General features: G+C 43.1%; 1 protein-coding gene across 4 annotated transcripts in view; it reads right to left on the bottom strand.

Moving 5' to 3' along the window:
- Positions 1 to 25,301, bottom strand: part of ndrg3a (ndrg family member 3a) — a 36,635-nt gene that overhangs the window by 10,803 nt on the left and 531 nt on the right. For 2 of the 4 annotated variants that reach the window (XM_086167767.1, XM_086167768.1), the window contains exons 2-3: positions 11,287 to 11,367; positions 7,933 to 7,965 (exon numbers count right to left, since the gene is read on the bottom strand). In XM_086167767.1, coding sequence (XP_086023893.1) covers positions 7,933 to 7,965; positions 11,287 to 11,343 — 90 coding nt within the window. In that variant the 5' untranslated portion in view covers positions 11,344 to 11,367. Of the gene's footprint in view, positions 1 to 1,716; positions 2,080 to 7,932; positions 7,966 to 11,286; positions 11,368 to 25,301 lie in introns of those variants that run through there. The other 2 variants (XM_086167769.1, XM_086167770.1) reach the window with 1 other exon arrangement.

Raw genomic sequence — 25,301 nt, 5'->3', positions numbered from 1 at the left:
ACAAGGACGCAGTAGATAGAGAGGCTGTGCTCTTGGAGACAATGATAACACACAAGTTCAAATGCCTGCATTCAGTCCCAAAGCAGGGTGGTCTGGAGTATAGACGGGCCAGCCAAATGGAAATTAATAGAATAATGGAACCTACAAAATGAGGACGAAAAAGATACAGCATAGGGTGGTGGATGGAAAGAAATAGAGCATGAAAGCAAGTGGGAACCGAAAGAGACAGAGAAGACAGGAATGAAATCCTGTGTGGCTGAATAACAAAACAGAAGACTCATATCGCTTTAATTCATCATGGCTTACCAGCCACACTGGTTTCTAAAATGCATTGATCAGTGCGCTGTTTCTTGTCATTTTCCTGTTCCTCACACACACACACACACACACACACACACACACACACACACACACACACACACACACACACACACACACACACATACACACACACACAGCTGCGTTACAAGAAAAGAGACATGGGGTGGGGCTGCCTGCTTGTGCAGCTGAAGGAGAATAAGTAAAGACTGCAATGGTAGCGTACCTCTTCCCCTTTAATTCAAACGTGGACGGCTATTTGTTGGACAATTGGTGTGTGTGTGTGTGTGTGTGTGAGTTTGGAGGGGTGACACTGAGGAGGGGGGCTGTGCTTTGTGAGGGGCCTTTGGCTGGTCTGTCCGGGCAAACTGGGTGGGAAGGTGTTTGGTTTTGGTTCCAACAACAACATGGAACGAGGGGGTGGAGTGACATGCGTTCAGGAAAAATGACAGTATGTCATGCTATTCCTCTTCCCGCAATCACTATCTTACTAGCACCTCCACCCCCCACCCCACCTGCCCGGAAGTGCATCAATCATCCTATGAGCAGCATTACGAGGCAGAAATAGTACAACCGGCAGCCTGGAAACCACTGGAGTGGACAAATATACAAATAACCCATCCGTATGTAGTTTGTTTGCAGCAGGATCATTTTTAGACAGACGTCTGCTTCTTGCTTGTGACACAAACACAGCATTCCCCAGCTGCAGCATACTGTGTGTGTGTGTGTGTGTGTGTGTGTGTGTGTGTGTGTGTGTGCGTGTGTGTGTGCGTGTGTGTCATGGAAGGCAGTGGGTCGAAAGTATAAACTCAAGGTCTCTGCAGGGGCGGAATGGAGGCTGACTTGTGAAAAGAAAACACAATGCACCATCTACAGCAAACTGTTATGAATACAACCATGCAGGTATGGGCACAGAAAAGATACAACAGTTTTACAAACATGTACCAATGACCCTATAGAACATGGATTCTCATTTACTGACATCCTCTGATTGTTGCATCGGGCAGAATCAGAGACACTCAGGCACTATATAAATTTGTCCTCCATCGAATCACATTAAAATGCAACACTTAGCATGTTTATGCTCTGCTGACTCTCAGGCGTGCAGACACGCATCAACACGCACGCACACATGCACACGCACAAAACGAATGTTCACCACGTACTTGCAGCTGCCCTATAAAAAAAAAAACTCCCCAAATTCTCAGCCCTCGCCTTGAAGGTGGTGACAGGCAGAGAGGAGTACCCCCACCAGCTTTTTCCTTCCCAAAGCCAGTTGCTGTCACTCTGTCACTGGGGAAACCACACAACAACGCACCCCCAGATCTGAGCCAGAACCTTCTGCTGCAAGCTTGCAGCCAGGTGTGGCGAGGCAAGCAAGACACATTTGTCACTCACCACTCCATTCCCAGAGCATGCAATCTGGTCCAGGTCCAGAATAGCTGACATTTTTTTCCCACGCAGGAGAGGAGTGTGTTATGCTATTTGCAAAGGGTATGCTGGGCGGCTTTGAAGATCTCCAAAAGGAGGAGGGAGGAGGGAGCGTTGGTAGGAAAGGGAGGGATATAGGGTGAGGCAGCGAAAGCTGTAACAGCGAAGAGGAGAGAGGGAGGAGAAAAGACACAGTCAAGGGATGGGGGAAGAGATGGATAAATAATTTGAATGAAGGCAGCGATCGGGGAGTGGATGGGATGCGGAGAGACCGAGAGAGAGAGACGGTGGCAAGGGGTGGGAAAGAGAGCAGGAAAGAGCGGGGGAGGAGTGTGAGACTGCAGATTGTGCTTTGTAGTCCAAGCGCGTCCATACAGTCAGCCTCTATGGCATCTAATTGGATTGCGGAGGGTCAGGTGGGTAGTGGGAAGGGGTGGAGCCTTAGTGGAGTAGTCAATGATTAGAATGCCGGGGAGGGGTTGTGGGGGGGTCGGGTATGGGATTTAGAGGATGCAGTCCAGGAAAAACTGAAAGGCTGCTGACGTCAGAAAGTGACACAGGAAATGTGCAACCCAAGGACGGAGGAGGATATCTGACTTTGACAGTTCACCCTGAATAGTTTACCGCATCAGCAAAATGACTTATGTGTGTTGGGATATGAATCTTTCCGTGGGAGGACATAGTTTGAATATGACTCAGTTTCTCGGCAATGGATTAGCTAACTCCAAGATGCTGTTTTCCAGGTTAGCCGGAAACTATACAAACAAGACTTCAATTAATTAAAAATTTGAATTCTATTTGAGAGCACAGCATCCCTTGAAACCTCCACCTCAGATACTTCATTGATCCTTGCCTTTCTACAATAGTAGAAACTATGGTTCTGACAGGCTTCTGCACGCAGCCGATGGCAAACACCTGGACATCCAACATGTGTGACTGTCCAAAAAAGGAACCTTTCATTGGCCGGTCAACATTATCGGCATTCTTGGTCAGAAACCGCGGGTGTGTCTCTTTTTTTTCTTGTACAAACCTATAGATGGTGCTAAGAGCACACATGAAGTTAAAAATGCAATTCAAGAAATCAATGCATTATACAAGGATGACTACAGAGGTGCAAATTTTTATGTTCAGAAAAAAAAAAGTTAATTTGGTCTCCTTTGAGCTACATGATGAAACAACAACAGAGTGATGTTTCAAAATATATATTTTTGGATTTTTGTCAGTTTTCCGTCAGGTACGAAAATAATGAGAGCTGCCTTTTTCCCCCCAAATCTATATTGTCTGGCTTCGGATATTTTCTTTGTAGATTCACCGTGTGATCATTCCTGTCGGATTATGGTGGCACACTCTGCCACATGAGGTGATGCGGATGTACCACGCACGTTTCACCATGTCTGAAAGAGTAAGTGTTCCTCCTTATATTTGGCACACTGACTCATTGAATGTCTCACGAGTATGCAGTCTGAGGAGTCACACGGGGCAGACGGACATCATCATCTGCGGCACACAGTCCTGATATCTTAAATAGCCCCTGAAAATTGCCCGTCTCTTCCAGTTGATGCTCATTGTAAATGTACATAGAAACTACTACTATTACTGCTACTGTAGCACTATTGTACTAGAACTGTAAATATCACATTTAAGATAACATGAGAATGCATCAAAGAATGAAAAGAGGCCCATCAATGCGTAACCCACCAGCTGGACAATGAAAAGGCTCATGGCGCCCTCTGCTGATGTCTGTGAGAACTTCGAAAGCAGACAAGTTGTGAAAAAAGCAAATAGACCCTTATCTCTGTGCTGCAAGAAAAATGCATCAAAGGGCCGATTTCTATAAATATGAGACCCAAAATAAATTAATAGGCTGCAAAAACAATACATTAACATCACCAAACATAAATTAAAAAAAAAGATTTCATAATGAAACATCACAAACAGTTTTCATGGGCAACAAATCAAAATATTTTGCTTTCCAAAGGGAAAAAAAATGTTCTGAGAGCAGAATTTTTAAAGAATTATTTCCATTTTCATGTCCATGCTCTCACTCGCTGCTGTTATTTATATACAGTATGGGCCTATAAACAGCAGATCCCTTGGGTGGAAGAGGCTGACTCACACATCTGGGCTAAATCCATGCCTCTTAGGGGGCGTTAGCAAGATGCAATAGGTAGCCGTGCTTAGACTGCGGCACCACACCCTCCACATTGTCCTCTCTGACCTCCATCTCACCATCAACCCACCCCCCTTGCCGTCCTTCTTCACTCACCTCTGCAGGTTTTGACATGACCACTGTGGTGCCAGTAGATGGCCTGCAGCGGGAGCTTTAGTAGCGAGAAAATAAAAGAAGCAACTGGATTTGTGCTTGAGCTGCTGGAATGGCACATGAGCACTCTTAGAGTGATGGTGCAGTGGTGTTTGCCCCTCCCCCCACACAGGAAGTCTAATGCTAATGTCATGTGCCGCATTTGGAGGCTTCTCTCTGCACTACAATGACTCCTACCTTGAATTTATACACCTGCAGATGGTTTGTTTCTGGCCAACCTTTGTGATGCGTTATCTATTTTGTACATTGTGTCTTTTGAGTCAGTCAAAAAAAAAGCCAATACAAGCCAGAGGTCAGCTGAAGCTGTGTTGACGGGATGGAGATTTTGATTTTTTTTTCACCTGGGCAAGCAAACATGTGAAAAGGCAGAGCTTGGGGGTCTCCAGTGGTCATAATGGCAAATATCAATCCTAAACAATCCATATGAATACTATGCAGCAAAGCTGAGTGTCAAACACAGTAAGTCACTTAATGAGAGGAGGACAGGCTGCCTCAAGTTGGCTGACGAGGGCAGGTAAAAACAAAGTCATCAACCTAAGAGAAGTCTGGTAAGATGTAGTGCTAGTGTATAACCAGTGCTTGTTTTGAAAACATTGAGGGTTTCAACAGCTTCTGGGTCCAACTGATGTTCATCTTGATTACTTGTTGAAAAAGCTTACCAGCGCATACTTTAATTGAATAATGTCTTGAAGACATCTGCCCTTCATCCAAGACGGTTCTTCCGTAATTAGGTATAGGAAACATATTTGAGAATATTAAGCAAGTCCAGTTCCCATGTTAGAATTTGACAGCGACCACCCAAGTGCAATTACTGTGTTCACACTTGACCAGATAAACTGCTTGAGCAGGGGAAAGAATATCCAGTTGTACCGTACCTCATGAAATCACGCCGTAAAAATAAGACACAGTGCATGACCTCCAATCAGGGAAAAACTAAAAGCCACACCTCGCTCTATATTTCGACACAAATAAGTAAAATGATAAAATTCAACAATTTTATGATTGATGTTGGAGCTCTTAATGCAGCTAGTTTACATGTGTCGTCTTCTTTTTACCTTGGGAAAAGGTCAGCCTCATCATGCTCCTTTGGAGGCTTTTATGTACATTTCCTCTGACAGTTTAATTGTAAAGGGTTTTATGAAATAAAAACTTCTGGTCGTTACTTAATTAAGCTTGACAGCAAATATGGCTGTCACTTTAATTTGTTGTCAACCATACTATCATGACTATATGGGACTATTCAAGAGTCCCTGCGACGTGTGGTGCCAGGTAATCTTCCAGCTGTCAGAACACCTCTACAAAATCATCCAGTATTCCTGTTATCATTGTGTTTTCACATGCCTCTGTTAGTTCCCAAAAATTCACGACAAGACAGAATTACAAAGAACCCACAAAAATAAAAAAACAAACATTTTTCCATTTACAGTCCCTTGGCAGAGGTCTAGCTCTACATTGTGCCCTCCTAGTTATATAAATAGGGCTCTCAGCACATCTTCCAGCAACATGCAGCTGAATTGGGTGCTTGTAAGCTCAAGGACAGTCAACTTCCAAAGGGCAAAGACGAATGATGCATACCGATTAATTTGCAGCCTTTGTTAGAATAAACAGACTGTGCCTTCATCAGTCGAAGTGGACAAAGACATAAAGGCAAATCCTTCCATTCACTGGCATGCAGTAATTGGTAACACAGGGTCTCAAATCTGCTGCATAATTAATTTTACGTCAAGGAGTCGTTGCAGTGAATATCCAGGAGTCTGGCATCAGAACTGAGAGAACAGGAACCTCACTTGTGGTGCAGGACTTATCAGACCTGTTAATTTATCTTCCCCGAAATGATCACATTAGATCCGTCACTACATCCCCTGGATGTTCTGATGATTGTATATGTATACAAAAATACATATAAGAAGACAGAAGAATCCTCATTTGAAAGGCTAAGGATAGCACTTGGGGATTTCCCAGTGTTCTACTTTGGGAAGTCCAAATTTGTGCAATTAAGAGATGGGCTGTTCACAGCGCTTCACTGAAACAAGAGAGCATTTCTTGGTCAAACTGGCACCAGTGTTATGGCCGCTGGGCGTGGATGGACTCTATGGGGGGACGGGTAAAAAAGAAATGCAACCGATTATTTGACAGGAGTACGAGCAATAGTGCACAAAAATGCAGAGACGTTCATTAGAATGTGAGCACTCATGTTGGGGGAGCATGATGCATGCCTGTTCCTCCCCTGCGTGCAGCTGCTATTTATAGCCCTGATGGGAATGCTGGAAGCAAGCATGGCTGCAGAAAGTGAGTGGGATGAAGGATTAACCCTTTTTTTCCAGTGATGCACAACAGGGTGCTGGCTATGTAGGGGGGAAAAACAGTAATTTCCTCCTTATGCGAAAAATGAGTGAGAAATGGCCAAACAAAGATAAGGATGACAGAAATCTGATTACCCAAGCAGGTAAAACAGTCCAAGGAAGGAATGTCGGGCATGGCCTGCTCAAGGAGAATTCCTCTTTACCTGAATGATAACTATTCTCTGGTCACTGCCCAATAATCAAGTGGAAAAGTGAGCATAATCGCTGCAATTCTACAATCACACTGACTGAAAAAGTATCAAATGAGAAAAGATGTGTCAAAAATCGCTGAAATCCATCGCACTTCAGAACAATCTCCTTGGACTTACTACCACAAATAGTAACAGGCAGCACACAACTAGGATATTTTGAAGCAATCATTTCTATGTGCTATTGTTATTGAATGGAAGGTAACTTTGTTCAGGGCCTTTTCTTCCATTACTATGTTCTCCACAAAAACAATGTTTAATTGCTTATATAGGACTATCTGGTTCAAGAGATTTACCATTCAAATGTGACAATCTGCTTAATTAAACAAAAACAAATTTGTATTTTAAACTCGCTAAACCAACCCAGAAAAGGAGTAGAATACGCAAAACAGCAGTACACATGACTGACCTGGGAAACCGGACATTTGTGTGACATTTTGTGACGCATTTTCCATGAGGCTGAACCTGGAGAATATGTAGCATGTCCGCGTAGATGGACTAGTGCTGGGGATATTTGATAAGGTTGGGCAGCTGCAAACCTTGTCAAATATCAAATCTCGTCTTGCTACTTGTCAGTAGGACTGTTTCAGCCTGTCTTCAAACAAGTAACGGTTCTCTGATTTATAGATGTTGGTGAAAGATGTTCATGTTTTATGGACCATTAGCAGGAGTGACCCAACTGTTGCTGCCAAAGCCTCTGCTATGAGATATTGGATCCAACAAGCGATCAAAAAGGTAACGGTTGTATGGTACATGCAATCCTGTATATGTCTTTTAAATTTTGAAGTCATCATTCATTCAACACACTGGCAGACATTCTGTATACACAGAACACATTAAAAAACAAAAACAGTTCACACATGATGGTCTGACACATCGGGGGAAAACAAAATAGAAAACTCATACAAACGTGGTTGGGGAATTCTAAGCAAGTGACAAGTTTCAGCAGTACAGGCAGGAACAGGAAAACAGCCAAATTATGAAACCTACTTGCACGAAACAACATTTTTGGTAATGACCGTAGCCTAAAAAATACCAATAGCGGGACATTTACTCATGTAGAAGAGACAGTTTGGTTGTTCTTAATGGTAGTATATGAGAACAATCTCCCATTAAAAACAACTTTGCATAGGGATGTATTTTTTTCAGGAGACTCATATAAGCAGTTTTTTATGGAGCAAGATGACATCCAGTGGAAATACAACTGAAATATTGGGGATATGAAAGCCCATTATACAAACCTGATTTCCTACAAGTGTCTAACAGGGACAATTTGAGATTTTGAATGGGAGCAGAGAGCAACACTCACCTGACAGTCAAAGTCCTGGAAGTTTCGTGCATTCTGGAAAAAAAAGGAAAAAGAAGAGTGATATAATGTCAAATTTCCATTCGTGAAAACAAACTTATGGTGTACGCTGCATTGCAGTTAGGGTATCATTTAATGAAAAACTACAATTTCCCTGTGTAAGCGGGCCTTTTGCCCATACTTCACCTTTCAACTTAACCCGTTTAGCTGTAGTGAATGTTAAAAAAAAAAAATTACGCTGTAAAGTCCATACGGATATGTGTGTGATTAGATAGAATGAAGGAATTTCAAATAAAGGCTCTGAATGAATTGTAACACAGATCACTGGTAAATCTGTAAGATAGGGGTATTTTTCACACTATAAGGTGCATTTAAAATCCTTAAATTTTGTAAAAAAATCAGCTGTGTGCCTTATAATTTGGTGTGCCTTATGTATGAATTCTTGTTGCGCTTACTGACCTTGAACCAATTTTATGTGGTACACAGCGCTCAGAAAGCTGTCAAAATGTTTTAGAGCGACTTTGGTGAAAGCAATGAAACCACTCCTCATGATTGATTGTTGGACCATATTCACCTGACACAGGGATATTGTATTAAAGTCCGTCCTTGGTTGAACGTCAGACAATGTTAGTTAACTAATTATGTTGTGCTGGAATACAATCTCACACTAACTTCAGGTATCCACTATCCCTGGCAATGATAAACCAATTGCAGAAAAGTACGTAGTACGCTTACCTCCACCTCTTTTTGTAATACTGGTACATAGTGTGCTTCAATAGAACATTACTGTACATTTGTGTGTATGAGGACCCCGAAAATGACATCTGTTAAGAGACTTGCTTATTAAGCAAAATTCAAACTCAAGGCTATCAGTCACGCAGTAGATCATGGGAATAGAGCAGCTGCGAAATAATTCAACATTAATGAGTTAATGGTACGGAGGTGGAGGAAGCAAGCAGATAACCTGCGGCAAGTAAAGAAGTTTCCGAGAGGACATAGCGAGATTGCCATTATTAGAGGATAAAACTGAACAGTGGGTTATTGAACAAGTGAATGAGTTGAATAAAGTTTGACTAAACTGACTATTTTGGTTCGCTTCATATACCGTATGTTTTATCAGGCCTTTTATAACGCAGTGCGCCTTATGTATGCAAATAAACTCGTTCATTGATATTGTGCCTGATAATGCAGTGCAAATTGCCCCGAATGAGTGAGTGAATGTTGTCTGTCTTTGTATGTGGCTCTGTGATTGACTGGCGACCAGTCCAGAGTGAACCCTGCCTCTCGCACAATGACAGCTGGGATAGGCTCCAGCATCCCCCGCTACCCTGAGTGCAGGATAAGCGTCAGAAGATGGATGGATGGATGGATGGATGGATGGATGGATGGATGGATGGATGGATGGACGGATCGATCGATCGATTGATCGATTGATGGATGGATGGATAATGCGGTGTGCCTTATGGTTCGCAAAATATGGTACTTCAAACATTTTTTTAGAATAGGATGAAAGGGGACACTGGGATCTTGAAATCTGACACATTTCACTACAAATTATTTAAACAATAATATCAGGTTTGTGACTTCATGCTAGGATTGCCATTTTCTGGAGTGATTTTCATTCTGTTCTCCAACTCACTTGCTTTGCCTGAGAAAATGTTCCAAAGAAGTCTTTTATATTATAAAGTGCAACGTTCTTTGGCATACTTATAAATTAAGATTTAATACAAGATGCGTCACTGGTGAGATTCAGTTCTGTTTGTGAGAGAGGTTGGTGTATTGTTACTGGGCTAGCGGGATAAGGGATAGAAAGGACATGGTGGGCAGGAGATAAAAATGAGGTTCCACAGAGATACATTAGTGTGATGCATCTAGTTGGATGGCTGTTAGAAGCTCTTCCGTTCCTCCTCTGCTGAAATACAACTTCTGCAAATATTTATTGGGCCACTCATTTAGTTAGAATTTGTATATTTTCGTATGTATTCCAGTAGGGACATTGAGATAAAGGAGGATTTACATGTCAGTGGAGGTTCTCAGTCATCCAGCTCATTGTCAATTCTTTCAAAATCCTCTTCTCATTGCTACTAGACTTGGTTTTCTTCCCTTAAGGCGTTTCACCACTTATCCGAGAGTCTTCTTCAGTTTGTGAACTGAAGAAAGCCAAGTCAAGTTGCTACAAGAAAAAGATCTTGACAAGAAAGGAATTACTTGTGTTCTTTTCAATGCGACATAAACCGATGTCACACATCAACCTTCAATGAAGAAATGACCTTGGGCTTCTCTGCTGTAAAATGATCATGGTCTAAAAAAAACCCTTGATTAAGGTCAAAAGCCCTTTTTTTTAGGTTTGTTTAATAATGGTGCACAGTGAGATAAAGCTGTGACTTTATCATTATTGCACACTGGCGAGAGGTACTGTATTTTGCTGCTTGTCAATATTCTGGATAAAGGCAAAACCATTCTTAGCCATCAGAGAAGTTCTTGTGTTGGTTTCTGGACGATACGGCAAGGCTCGGTTCTTTGTTGTGGCTCGTATTCACCATTTTAATGCTGAACTCAAAAGAGAAACTGAAAATGCTCGAAAAATCATTGCCACCACGGTCTATTATCGATCCATCAGTTTTGTTTTTTTTCGGGTTAAAATGAACTAGCCACTAGGTGGAGCGAGAGGTCAATCTCGAGTCTACTTTCAGAGGATCTTCCTTCATCTATCCTCTCACACAAGACAATACTTTATTCTGCTGGGGGGGGACACAAATATATCTGTGCCACTGAGGCAAGACCCGATATGTTCTAATGTCCTCTGAGGTGCTGCACCCTCTATCCCCCCACTGCACTGCCGCCATGGAAGCCTCGAGCAAAACACTCCCATGTTTCCCCCAGACACACCCTTTTCCCCGATCAACTAATCAGACTCTTACATGAAGCAGGGAGGAGAAACGGAGGGCCAAGAGAGCTTTGATCCACCATTAGGCCTTTTTTTTTTTCTGAAATCTATCAAGGGTTCCGAAACAGACGACTTTCTCCTCTCTGATGTCTTTGTCACATTTCGCGAGTCCTTGCCTCTCCTCTCACCATCTACAGCCTCAATCTATTTCGAACCCCTGGTATACGCAGCCAGCTCACTCTCTCCCTTCTTTTCTTTTCCCTCTCGACAGCTGAGCAGATATGAATAATTCACTTTGATGAACGGGATTGCAGAGTCTGCATGCCTAGCCTATGCACGTGCTGGAAGGATCCATTTATTCCTTGGCGAGTTACTCTTCAGCATCGCATATCTTGTTTGTGGGTATGCAGATGTGTTTCAGTGCAAAGCCTCGGGCCTGTTGCACTGCCGACAGAACATCCTTCTCTCACCTTATTGGTCAGCAGTGGCTTAATCTCAGTCAGCTGTACATCCTGCAGCTCATCCATATTCTCTCTGTTCACGGTAAACCCCTGTGAGGAAAAATAGCACACGAAAAAAAGAATTATATAAGCGAAAAAAAAACCCTACTGTATACTTGTATGTGGTTTAACACCCCCTGAAAAGTGGATGAAAACGTTCATCGCTGTAAAGAAAAACAGGATTGTTGGTGGTGGTTGGTATTGGGGAAGGTATACAGTCATTAGAGAGTGAAGATTTTACACAACATTTATTCTGAGAACTATGTATGCGTGCAGAGCTTCAAAACAGGAAAGTAAGCACACGCATGTGGAAAAAATCCTGATCGTGATAAAAATGAACTGACATCTGTTAACCAACCTGCTTGCAAACCACGTTTTCCACTAAAAAGTGTTGTGTTGCAGCAACTTAACAGTAAGGCTTTCCAATTAACTGTCAGTGCAACAACCAACTCAGGGGTACTGTAGTCAAATCACACAAAGAGGAAATGAAAATAATTTGTGTTGAAGACTGCCAAATTTCTTGCAAAACTAATTCTACTCAGCAATGGCGACACAAATTACCCTCCCATATGAAGTAAAGAGTGCAAGGGTGATGAGGGTGGTAACAGGAAGCAGCTAGCTATGTCAGAGTCCAATCCTGGCAGCTTCTGTCATTGTACCACTCGATATTGTTTCATCGTGGTAAGTGTGATGATAAAAATGTTGATCAAACTGGGGACTGGAAGTTTTCATCTTCATGTAAATCCTCAGAGAAAGGTCAAATTTCTTGCCCACACAAGTGGTGTGCAAAAAAAAGACACACACACACAAGGTTGAACAAGAAGCTGTATAGCCCACCTCATTTGTTTTCTCCTTGAAGTCAGCTGTTTATCCGTGCCCATAATTACTTGACAGGAACACTGTCACCGAATATTCACCCTCCCCCTTAATTTTCTGTGAGCTGATACCTCGCCTGTTGCCAAAAGGTGAGGACAGAAAGTGCTATTGCATTACCTGCTTTGGCCTCGGATTGGGGGGGTTGTGTTGCACATATGCCGTGTAACAGCAGATGGGACCTGTTTCTCTTCCAGGTTAATGCTAGAAGCTGGAGGACAATGCAAATAAGCCCGGCCCTGCTATGCTGAAAACCCCCCATCCAGTGAGATGAAGCTTAGAAGAGGAGCCGCTGATGCCAACAAACGCACAAATAACATGTGGAGGGGAACTCTATTGGGTAATCAAGTAGCCAATTGAAGGAGAACCAGTGATCACTTCCCAAGTCAACCCGTGTGGAATAACCTTGGCCTTCTGGTTTCAAATGACCTTGTAGCCAAAACACTGAGTGGTGCGATTGATGATGACAATAAATAGTTTGTATTACCTACAGTACTGTCCTGTGGTAGGCTGTCAAGTTTGGCAACCGTGATGGGTTGACCATCATGATGGGTGGCAGAGAGACACTATGAGTGCATTATATATATATATATATATATATATATATGTATAAAAATATACGCGCACAAACACACACACACACAGACATCTTCTGGCTCCACAAATCCAAAAAAACAAACAAAAAAGAAAAAAAAAACATGCAGATAAAGATGAGCTGCACAACCATGATACTTGTAAAGGCTCAATAAATTAAACCAGCCTTTAAAAAAATAGCTCACACTAAGAAAATGGGCTGGTGTTTGCAACAGAAGACCAATCAGACTCGGAGTAGCATAAATATCATGATTAATTTTCTGCTAAATCTAATTTACATAGTGGCTACTGTTACAGGACTTTCAGCACCATCACTATAATACCAGCTGCTGGACCCGGAATAAATCAGCAGATTTGGTTGGCTATTATCTGTCTGCAAATCAATAATAACATTGTTTTCTGCAGCATTCTGCTACTGTCAAGCTGTCTTTGCAGCAAGTGAAGAATACATATCAAAATATAATTCTAACCAGTAAACACACTTGCAAATCGTATGAGGTCACCAATACAGGGCTTTAGCACATTAAATCAGTCGTATTTGGTTTAAATCTCTGCAGAAACATGTAGAACAATGCAATGGCTTTGACATTAATTGCAGCCAACAGGATGTTTGGATGGGGGGTGGTTGGGGGAGGGGCGGCGTCTGTGCTCTAACGTGCATGGGAGCTTCAAGGAATGGTGACGTAATCTTCTATTCTTTGGAGGACAGTGTTGAGAGTCTTGACTCAGGGTCCTAATCTGCTCTGGCACAGGCAACAGTGCTAATTAATCTGACAACATAAAATCTGAAAAATGATACTCAAATATAAAATAAAAAATCCATTTACGTCATAGCGTCGCAATTATTATATATTTTCTATTCCAAGAATACGAATCCTTTTGATTCACCAGAATCCCAAAACACTGAGTGGCGGAATGGAGTGATGGAGAAATGAATTTCTGAGTAAAGATACTTTATATCAAATGGTAGTTAATCTTTTTTCTTTTTTTGGTTCTCTCACAGGGAAGCCACACACACACACACGCACACACACATACACACACAAAACATAAAGAAACAATATCCTCACTCAAACACAACAATGCTAAGATCATAGCAAAGGCTTTACTTGACAATACCCAGTGACATCTCATTAACCCTCTGTTCTTGTGCGTGATCTAGGTGTGGGATATGTGACCAGACTGGAGGAACACGCTGGCCGGAGGTGGAGGATGATTCATCTTAACAAATTGAAGGTGATGGGAACAACTGTTGTGCTGTTGTTTAAAAGAAAAAAAAAACAAATTTAGTCATGATGAAGGGAGGAAATGGGCAAAGTTTATATCAGCATATATAAATACAATATTAAATACATGAATATCATGTATATAAACACACAAACAGGTATATATATATATACGTATATGTATATATATATATGTGGCCAGGTCACTCAGCCAGGGTCAGAGGTCTTCCTGTTCTGGCATCAGATTTCTTCTTACTTGGAAACAACAAAGGAAGCAGATGGCACAGCTGGACACATTCCCAAAATTACATAAAGCAGTGCAGGAAAAACAGTAGAAAAAAAAAGCAATCAATATGGGGCATGAAAGCATGCCCGGCAAAATCCCTGCTGACAAATCCGGCTCAAGAGTGGAACTAAATAATATTTAGACAAGTGAATGAGGAAAGAAGAAAAACAAATACTCTGCATGCTTGAGTGGATTGGGCATATCAGCCGGATCAATCCGACGTTTCCTCCGGCTGCCACGGAAAGTGGCACGCAGACAAGGCTAACATAATTGTAGCCTGGTAGCCCGGTAATCGAGGTGTTAAGGGGAAATGGGGGTCACAGTGAGCTTAAACCCTATGATAGACTGGGTGGATTTCCCGGTCCAATCCTAACTGATCCCTCACATACTAGGTTAACCGGGCACATGGCTCTCCTACAATTAGCCTGAGACTGTTTACAGTTCCTGCCCTAAAGTCCTGTCCTCTGGGGAATCGGGCAGTTCTCACATCCCTTTAACCCTAAGACAAATCACCTGAACCAGCATTGCCTTCCATGCAGGCAACAAATCCTGCTGCCCATCCTGACCTAATCTATGCTGCGCCGATGTTCAGCATGTGCAACTGTTGCCATAGAGACAAAGCCGGTTGCTGATGTTTATTCTAAGACGGGGAAGCCCCGAGGGAGAGATGGAAGTTGCGGAGGCAAGGGAATGAAAAGAGTCTGGCGGGAGAGAGAAATTGACAAAAGTGTGGGTCAATCCTGGCACTGGGATCAAATGAGGCATGAACACAGTCGCGATAGAACAGTGTGGCTTTGTGATACCGCACTCGAAAATCAGCAGCAACAGTCCCCCAAGGACAGGAGGAGAGTCAGTGGTTGCCCCATATTCACACTACTGTACACCATTAACGAGCATCAGAAAGCCGGTGGGTGGGGGTGGGGGCTGAGAGAGCTCATGGTGAAGACGGATCACCCCCTTTTCACTGCAGGAACTCACTGAGGAAGATCACTCTCACAAACAGTATTCGTTTTGATGCGGCTCCTCTGCCTGCATGATGAGTTATTGCAAATTGTGTGCTCACTTTCCAAGTTCCGATTCCTGGTGCGTCTGAAGCCATTCAACATCGCTGTGCTGAACACCTCGCTGTGCGGCAGAGGGAGAGACCAGAGGTGCTACGTGGCATGGACAAACAACAGCAGAGGCGAATGGTGTTAGGAGGAAAGAACAAAAGGTGCTGTTTCCATGTGGTGAAGGGCAACCTGTTTTACACCCTTGACCTCTGTGAGACAAGAAAGTTTTGATTGTGAGGCTACACGGAAGTAAGAGCGGCAAAAACACGCTGGGGAAAAAAATGGTTTCTAAATAGGTAACTCATTTAGCACCTCTCTACTTCTCTGTAGTCAGGCAGCACTCCTGTCTCCAAAAAGGGGGGCAGGCTTATGTGCAGGTGTGTAAATCTGTACTCGGACAAAGAGAGGGGTGTCAAACACCTACTGTAGATATGTGTTGCCTCTGCCAACTAAAAAAAGGAGTCCAGTAGCTTCCGCGTCAGCAGACACTGCAGAGGTCGATGAACATACCCCTCCTCCCTGTGCACTCCTCTCTCTGTCGTTGCCTATCCATCTTCATCACATGAAGGAGACGACGCTTACATGTAGGTGGCGTGATGGATGCCAGACGAGGTGAAGTTATGATGCTGACCCTGCCTTTGAGGCCTTTCAGTTGTGTCATTAGCATCTTTGTCATCATGGTAACCACTCCTTCAAACTCCCTTTTCATCTGCTCCATTTGTGTCATCGCTGTACTTTGACTCTGACCTCTTTGGCCACCAGTTGTCCAAGGTTAATGTCACCATGGTGATCTCATATTATCCCTCCTCTGGGACATTATGGAGACCTGGACCCAGCCACATCACCATGGCGACATTAGGATGAAAATCCATATCCGTCTACGCAGCATCCCCATTTGTGTTGGAGAGGAGGATTACAGCAAGCAGGGTGACGGTGGTCCGAGAGTGTGGAGGTGTGACTGAGTTTTCTCTGAGTGTTTTATGGTAATGCTATTCTTTCGACAGAAGGTTCATTAACTCTTAAATTTTATGGATTCTTTGTAATCATTCGAGAACATAAATTATGGTATTAAAAGGTCTACAGCAAAGCCCCAAACCACTAATATTGTCTCACACCCTCCCGCGGGCACAGGGATGAAGGATAAGAGGTTGCTGAGCAAAAGCCAATTTTTGAAAGATTCAAAGACTTCGCCTGTAAAAAAATATATCCACTGATTTAACACTTAACCTATGCTCAGAAAACAGAGCACAATCAGCAGTAGGTTACCTCAGCAAATACTTTTGACGTGGAATTATGGTATATCAAAATTGGAAGTGTGATGAGAAACACAACATCAGTATCTAGAGTGATGGTGGTGTATTTTTTTCCGCAGTGGGTGGAGTCATACACAGACCTGAACAGGCTGTGTGAAAGTGGTCTAAAGTTGTAAAGCCATCATTAATCGGTCCACGGTCCAAAAGCATGCAGAAGGTTAACTGAGATGAGATGTACTTAATTGATCCCAGGATTGGGAAATTATATTGAAAAAAATCACCCAGGTGACGAAATTATTGTCTGTGTCTATATTTGGCCCTGCGACTGGTGTACCCTGCTTTTCGCCCAATGACAGCTGGGATAGACTCCGGCATCCCGGCAACCCTGATGGCAGGATAATTAATAGATAATGAATGAATTAATGGAATTGGGTGGACATCATCATAAATAAACCAATGAGACACTCTTCAATGAAAGCACACAACCCAAGAATGACATAGTTATATTTATCTTTGACCACAATGTCTGTACATCAGACATTTAATGGTGTAATTTTTTACTTGTAGTCCAAAGGTATCTCATAGTGTGCACAGTGGTCTTATGGTGGTGATTTCATGAGAGAGCAGGTGTCCTGTGTCAGATTGACCCTTATCTCAGTGCACGTCAGCTTCCCAAGAAGGTTAATAGAATCCCAACAAACAAATATAGAAAATGATTAATTTTTAATTGTTTTAAATAAAATAATTAGCAATTGTGCTCTTCTGGGCTGAGCTGGTTCCAGTGAGATACTGGGGAGATCGTAAAAAAAGATTTATTCAATCATTCATTAGCTACTGCTTATCCTTCACTCAGGGTCACAGGAATGCTGGAGCCTATCCAAACTGTCATTAGGTGAAGGGTGGAGTTCACCTTGGACCGGTCGCCAGTCAATCTACATATAGAGACAAACAACCATTAGATTACGCTCTCATTGCTGGGTAATTTTTCAAATTTTCCATTTATTCTTCTCCATGATTGTGGATTGTAGGACTAAACCCACACAGTGACAGAGAGAACATGCAAACTCCACACAGAAAGGCCCTCGGTTGGGAATCAAATCAGGGTCATTCTTGCAGTAAGGTCGAAGCGCTAACCACGGCCCATAGATCCATTGTACACCGCTATCCTACTCAGGGTTGTGGGAGATGCTGGAGCCTATTCCAGCTGCCAACGGGCGAGAGACAGGGTACACTCTGGACTGGTCGCCAGTCAATCGCAAGGCCAAATATACAGACAAACAACCATTCACTCACTCATTTGCACATCTGAGCATCCATCCATCCATCCATCCATCCATCCATCTTCTACTTCTTATCCTGCACTCAGGGTTACGGGGGGGGGGGGGGGCTGGAACCTGTCCCAGCGGTCATCAGGCAGGAGGTGGGGTACTCCCTGGACTGGTCAACAGTCGCTCAAAGGGCCACACACAAGACAGACAAAATTCACTAACTCACTCATTCAGGGCAAATTACCCTGCTGCATGTTTTTGGACACTCCAGACTGAAAGGTACCCTGTTGGAATCAAACCTCGTGCTGTGAGGCCAAAGGACTATCCACTGTGCCACTGCACCACCAAAGTTATTTAGTAAAAAAAAAAAAAAAAATTAAAGATTTATATCAAACTTCGCAATTGGTTTTTACAAGTATACTCCCCCTTTTTACAAGTGAGCCATAAATCACAGGAGATGGTGGGGGAACCAGTATGTCTCCTGGTTCCGAAATGGATGGAGATCAATATTTTTAATGGCCCGTCCGATCACATAGCCGGAGCCTCAGTGCTGTACGTGAAACATCATAACAGAAACTAGGCCAGAACAAATACCAGGGATGGTGTCCTGCTGCCAGCCACTTGGGAGCCTCCTTCTTTGTGTGAGCAGTCAGGGCCACAAAGCGACTAACTCCTGTGATGACACCTTACTCTCTAGACTGACAACCTGTTGGTCCAGCGGACCACCACATCAGATTTCATCCTCCTCTTTCAGAAACCGGTTGAGTGCATGAGGCACACCCGCCTGTCTGTAGTGTTATATCCGCTGTCCGGATCTGAAGTTAATGGAGTGTGACAAGCTTCTGTCCAAGATTACCTCTTTAACTTGAGCCATTTGGACAGAGAATTAGTGGAGGAATATCCATTTGTTTGGCAATGCGTCACAGACACCCCCTCTTAAAGAACAACACCAGTGAGACAATAATTAACAGCCTTTGCTGGCGCCAACTGTATCTCCAGTTCTTTTCTAAGCGACATGGCTGAGCAGGAAATCTGATCTGCTCTCTCCTCTCTTCTCCATCACAGAGAAGCTGACCTACAGCACAGAATACCCCACCCCCCAGGCTAACACAGCCAGGAACACTTGAGAATCGGCACACACACACACACACACACACACCTCCCTGGGCTTAACGTCGGGTTAATTAAATGGCGGCTAGCTCTCCCAGGGCTCCATCCTCATCATCCTTACAGCTCAAATGACCCTCTTGATACAGGTTGACAGATCGTCGTCTTCTTCCGACAACCTCACAAAAACAAAAGATAAAACACTCCTCTGATGCCTTTTTTTGTCCAAGTCTGGGTAGTCTATTAATATTAGATATAGGTTTTGAACAAACTCCAAAACATCCTCAAGTTGTACTTAAAAAGTAGACGTATACTGTAAAAAATATAAAAATGATATAGGGAATGAAAGGTGAATGGTCTTGAGAAATAGGGCTAGGTAATATATCTATATTTATCAAACACCACCAAAAAACATGGTGAAAAGATGCTTTCTTTTTTTAAAACTGCAAAACTTCAATTCATAATTTAAGCTTTCAGCTATTGAATTTTAATTGAACTATTTGAGCATTTCAATGCATGTATGTACATAAAAAACACACATAAAACGGCAAAGAAATTCTAAAAATGGCTGCAATACTAACCTCAAATTATTTTTAAAAAACAAAAAAAGCAAAAAACAATATCTTTTCAAGGTGCAATTTGTTCTGCTCGGTACGACAGCATTTGTGAGGTTTCTAAACACGTTTTCAGACAAAAAATATATTTTTCATAATATCTTGAGAGAAAAGGTAATTGTTAGAAGCAATTTGATCTCTCCTATTTTCAAGACTGTCGGATAGACAGGCATTCCTTCTCCAACCTTTACTTACTAAATGCACTTCTAAAATTGACTCATTGACTTTCAAAAAAGGCACGTGAATCTGGTCACCCGTTTTCATTGTGAGCCTCAGGTATGCTGTAATGGTAGAAATAAAATGTCAGAAACTGTATAAGAAAACTCAAAGAGGAAACTCCTGGACAGGATCTAGGGTATTGTATATACTGTTGGAGAATGTTGACACCAGCGCGTGTACGCACACACATGCACGCACGCACGCGCACGCGCGCACACACACACACACACACACACACACACACACACACACACACACACAGAGTGCAGTGCACGGGAGGGGATGAAGGGATTGTGACCTTGTCCTGTATCTTGTGATACCAATGCATATCTTGTCCTACATGTGTCCGACAATACAATCCCATCTTTATGCATACATAAGCTGTCAGTGCTAGGCTAAAACAAGCCTCTTTGAACTAAAGCATTGCAGACAACTAGCAAAAATAGGGATTGGAAAATGATCAATCATTAGTGATACTGACTGAAACATTTTAATCCTGATATATTTTAGGCGAACAGATATACACCAGGGCCCCAAAAGGGCATCCTGTCATTACTCTCTGAGGGCTTTTAAAAAATTACACGATTCCTCGGGGTCGTTTTATCTGCTAATGGTCCTGTGACATTAAAGAGCTTCATCCCGCAGTCATGATTTATAACCAGATATCCATCAGCACCATGGTTAACCTCATACATACAACGCATAGCGGCTCGAGAGTCTCCAAGGGCGCTCCACTGACCTTTCGGTGCAGGGTGTTGCGCTCGGAAGATGATTACTCACAACTTTCTACATGCTAAATTTACAGCACTAATAGGCGCCCAGACAGTATGACCAATATGTTCCTCTGCAGACATGGCTGGAATCTGAATTCAGTCATTGGATATTGGCACCACAAGGGTGTGCCTGTATGTGTCGGGGCGGGGTACGTGTGGTCTTGAGTGTGCAAAGGCAGAGCTTGAATGTGAGTCAGCACCTCTGCGCCCGGTCCTCATGGTCACCAAAATTCCACCACCATGTCACAAGACATTTCACATCGTACCTGGATGTCGTCTGGAAAACATGCACAGACTGAACAAAAGACCCATGTTCGCAAGTTTAACTACATTGTTAATCTTGAATGCCTTAATTGCATAATTTTCACTCTGCAATTATGGCTTGGCAAATCCCTCCACCGTCAATGGGAATTAATTCTTTTTTTTTCAGGCAGCAACAGTTTATTCAAGACTTTTTTTTCAACTGGCTATCACAATTGTCTATACAATGTAAAAATATTTAGCAATATTTTAGTCTGACGCTGAATATGAGATACTGCCAATTGAGGTCACTGATTTTACACAAAAGAGCCAACACCTCACTTTCTATAATTTGTCACTCCTAGATTTGGGAGGTGTAAAATGGTTTCTGCATCGGGTTTGACAAACGTTACTACCTTTTTTAAGATTTAAGAAAGTGCTGTATCGCGAGGAATTATAAACTGTAATGATCAGGGCTTTAGACAACATCAATTTTAAAAGCATGGAGCAAAACACCTGACAGCGATGGCATAATGATCCAGAGGATCCCGGCCTCTTTAGCACTTTGAGCCTTTCAATTCATTTCACCCTGATATGAACAGTGTGTCTGTCATTTAGCACAGCAGAGACATTTGGTTAGTTATTGGGAAACACCATGCATTGACACACACAGGCACATGCGCACACACACACACAGAAATATTGTTTTCATAACCACATAATTATGATGAATTGAGTTATAACTGAAGTACAATTGCTGTGGAGGGGTGATGCATATTGTCATATTTTTCCAAACTGTTGCTAAGACAACAAAGCAGGGCATGAGGGGAGCATAAGATTAAAACCCTAATGTTAGAAAGGTGCCAAGAGACAGCTGAATCTACTGTGACAGGTTAGAGGGAGGTGTGAAACCAGCTGCATGAGTGTTTCCTGGCAGAGTTGTGCCATTGCAATCAAGCTATAAATAAAGACTTAACATTGAAGGTTGACAGAAGTGCACTCAGAACTGCTAATAGAGTACCTGGCCCTTCTCTGCTACGCTAGGCTAACTACCACTCAATCTGTGGGTATCTCCTCTGCAGTGCATGCTCTCTTCACAGATGCATGAGGACGGAGCGGGAGGGGGATGTGTATGCGTCTGTCCTCGGCTCTCAGCTGGCTGATGTGAGTGGAGCAGAGGTGTCCCTGCGGGAGGCCCAGCAGGGCGCGCATCTGACTGCGGTCAGGCTGGCTGAAGGGCAGTGATGAGGCCATCTGTGCTGGCGGAAGGGGCAAAAAAAACACACCAACGCACACTGTGTCATGGCCCCGCAGCTTCGGTTCGAGCTTGACACTTCCGGATTGGACATGATTGGACAAAAACAAACATTGCCTCCAGGGGAACACGAGAGTCACGGCACCAGAGATTTTGAATCATATTCCAGTGCCTTAGAGTGCATGAATCACTGCTTAGGACAGCTTATCACTGTTTAACAACGGAATACTGACAAGTCAAACACCGGGGGGGGGTTCCCTCACCTCACAGAGGTTAGGGGTATCCATGGCAACAGACATGTGGCTTCGAATGACGTGACTTTTTTTTGCTATCAGGACAAGGAGTAGTACGAATCTCATTGTGGCAACAGATGTGCGGTGTAAAAGCCCGACAATCAGTGAAGGGATCCCACTTGACATTCAATGCAGCGGCGTAGCATCAAATGAGTCACGCAAAGGTACACAGCCTTGTTTCTCTTCTTTGCGAATATTTGACTGGATGTATCTGGATACGTAGAGCGCAGACAAGTCACGACTCCCACGCACAGCAGCCAATTACAGCGCCGCCAGAGAAGCACTCGACTGTTGTATTTTCAGCACTTTTATGTGTCCCTATCTACATTTAACCACTTTTGGGGGGTTCCCGAGAGAGGGGGACAAATTGTCCAAGCAGCATACAGCCCTTCACGAGCGAAGAGATTTCCTTTAGAGGTCTTTTTTTGCCCTCCATTCTACCATCCAAATTTGGTTGGAGTACTGTACCATCATTGAGAGCGGTGCTTTCCTATGTTTTAACAGAATAACTCATAAATATGTAATTGCAAATTAAATATGACACTTAGGGGGAGCCTGGGAATCCAGAGGGCACGGGGATGAACAAGGGCACCACTTGTGAGTCGTGTCTCTATGTCACACCGACCGATGTGATACACTGGTGGTGACGAAGAACGTGGAGACAGACAGATCATTCTGCCAGCGGGGTTGGGGGTGTTAGCCATCAGATAAGAGCATCTTACACCAGCCAGCAGGTCATTCTGTCTAGGGTTTTCATCATGTCTCTTTTTGAAATCTATTCTTTCTCCTGGTCTTTCACCATAAAGCTGGGGTTTCAAGGGTAACCAAAGAAGCTGTGTTGGTTGCCTTGAGAATCTTGAGGTTACAGAGCTCCCAGGGCGTCCTCCAGATTACACCATGGCAAATCTGTCACAAAAACCGCAGCAGAGCCGCCGCTCAAAAGAATGGACAAGAGGCGAGACATTTTTCCACAAAAACCATGCAAACCCGTGTCTCTAAATTTGCCCTGCTATACATGATAAATGAAGAGGAACAGGACCTCAAGACCTACACAGTTTTACAACCGAGCCAACGTCACATGCAAACACATTGGGCAACCCTTTCTCGTCATTTTTCAACAAACCTGGTGAAGCGACTATTTTTGGGTGCAGTGTCAGTGGAGGACTGGGATTTTTCGTTTAGAACACGTAAATGTGGAAGATCACAAACTTCGCTTTTATTAAGTTTAGGTTTAGATATTAGATACAGATGTTTATGTAGAAGTGACGATCCAGGTTGGTCGAAAAATCACAAGAAAGGGGTTCTGATGCATTGTTATGTAAAGCTAAGGGAAGCTTCACAATTCGTCAGCCTGTAGATGCATTGGGAGTGGGAACGTATTCTCAAGACTGGGACTCCGGTGACACCCCGGGAGCTCCCAGTTATGGAGTAAATTCCCAAGTTTCCTTGTGTTTTGCCCCGCAGGGCTGGTGGGGCCGCAGACAGTAATGCCGAGGTTTGAGTGAATACAAGACTGGCTGTCAGCACATTGGCGTAATTACTGTCACATCTCTCGAGCGAGAGTTCCCTCCCTGCGAGTCATCTCTGCCTCTCCAGACTCAAATCCTCTACTCAATGAGAGCATTTCTCATTGTATAACCATGTAATCCCAATAGTGTGTGAACGCACTTGTTTGTAATCCCAGCAGAAAGGCATCTTGGTTGTGTCATTCCAAGGATGTGAACCTGTTGGCCGGTATTTCATTTGAGATCGGAGTTTTGGGTGAGTTTTTGTTTGTCTCCCAAAGTATCACTCCCCCCACAGTTGAAGAGAATAAAGGCTTCCTTTAAAGCACATAAGGGATTCGGCATAAGAAAATATCTGCTAAAAACCTTGGTGAGACCGTTCATTTGTAATAAAGTTCTAAACACTCTCAAACACAACTTTGGCTTAATAAACAACCTTCATCCCTCCCCTTAGCAAGGCTGAAGCTTTTCAGGATAATAATCACCCGGCAATACGGCAATAAACCTATGAGTTCTGCGTGCCCTTTGTGTGTGCTCAAAACAAAAGTGCCATAAACAACAACCTAAAGCCTTCGGTGTCAACTGTCCTAAACAATGAAGGCATTAGGCCACAATGTTATGAGTAAATACAAATGTCTGGCTGTTGAATAACCACGTCAGGCTGACCACGTGACACTTCGAGAGGGGGGTTGTGGGAGATAGAACACCTGAAGAAAAAGCCACTGACTACAAAACACATGATTAAGACAGGCGACAATCTATGTCCACTTATAACACAATCATAAGCTGTGCAACCTTTATTTCACCATAAGCCATTCTGTTTTTTCTCTTTCTTTCCTCAGACCATGATGTCCTTCTGAACACGTGACAAGACAACAAGTAATTTCCCTCTTACGGGCCGCCCTCTTACATCCCCCACCTGTGTGACCTTCATGTGGCCACCATGAGTCGTCCATTGTATGTGTGTGTGTGTGTGTGTTTGTGTGTGTGTGTGTCTGTGACTAGTGCAGATAAATCAGCAAGATTGGTCTGATTGAACATTATGGGTCGGCCAAGACCAATTTGAAGAACTTTTTGGGAAAATATATGTAAAAAAAAGCCAATGACACTGACAGAGCGTCTCACACACTGAGCCTTGGGCCCATTTGAAGGTTCACTGGATAAAAATAAATCCCTAAAATAAACCCTTTTGATAGCAACAAACATCTTATAGCACTCTACGCCGAGTTTACCTGAAAATTTGACATTACCATGGCAACACTTTGCTTGATAGAAAAGATACATCATTTTTTGGTCTGAAACTGAAATCTCGTCTGCGTTTCGACGACGTGTACGAGAAATATTCAGGTAGTTTCAGCTCGGTTATTTTTTTTAATGCCCGGATCGTTTTTTTTTTTTAAATTAATATTTTCTATGTAAGGGGGGGG

This window comes from Fistularia commersonii, chromosome 21 (assembly GCF_037954325.1).
Source record: "Fistularia commersonii isolate RoL2024-O1a breed Wild chromosome 21, RoL_Fcom_v1.0, whole genome shotgun sequence".
Taxonomy (NCBI): Eukaryota; Metazoa; Chordata; class Actinopteri; order Syngnathiformes; family Fistulariidae; genus Fistularia; species Fistularia commersonii.
This window is presented reverse-complemented; position numbering and strand designations above follow the sequence as displayed.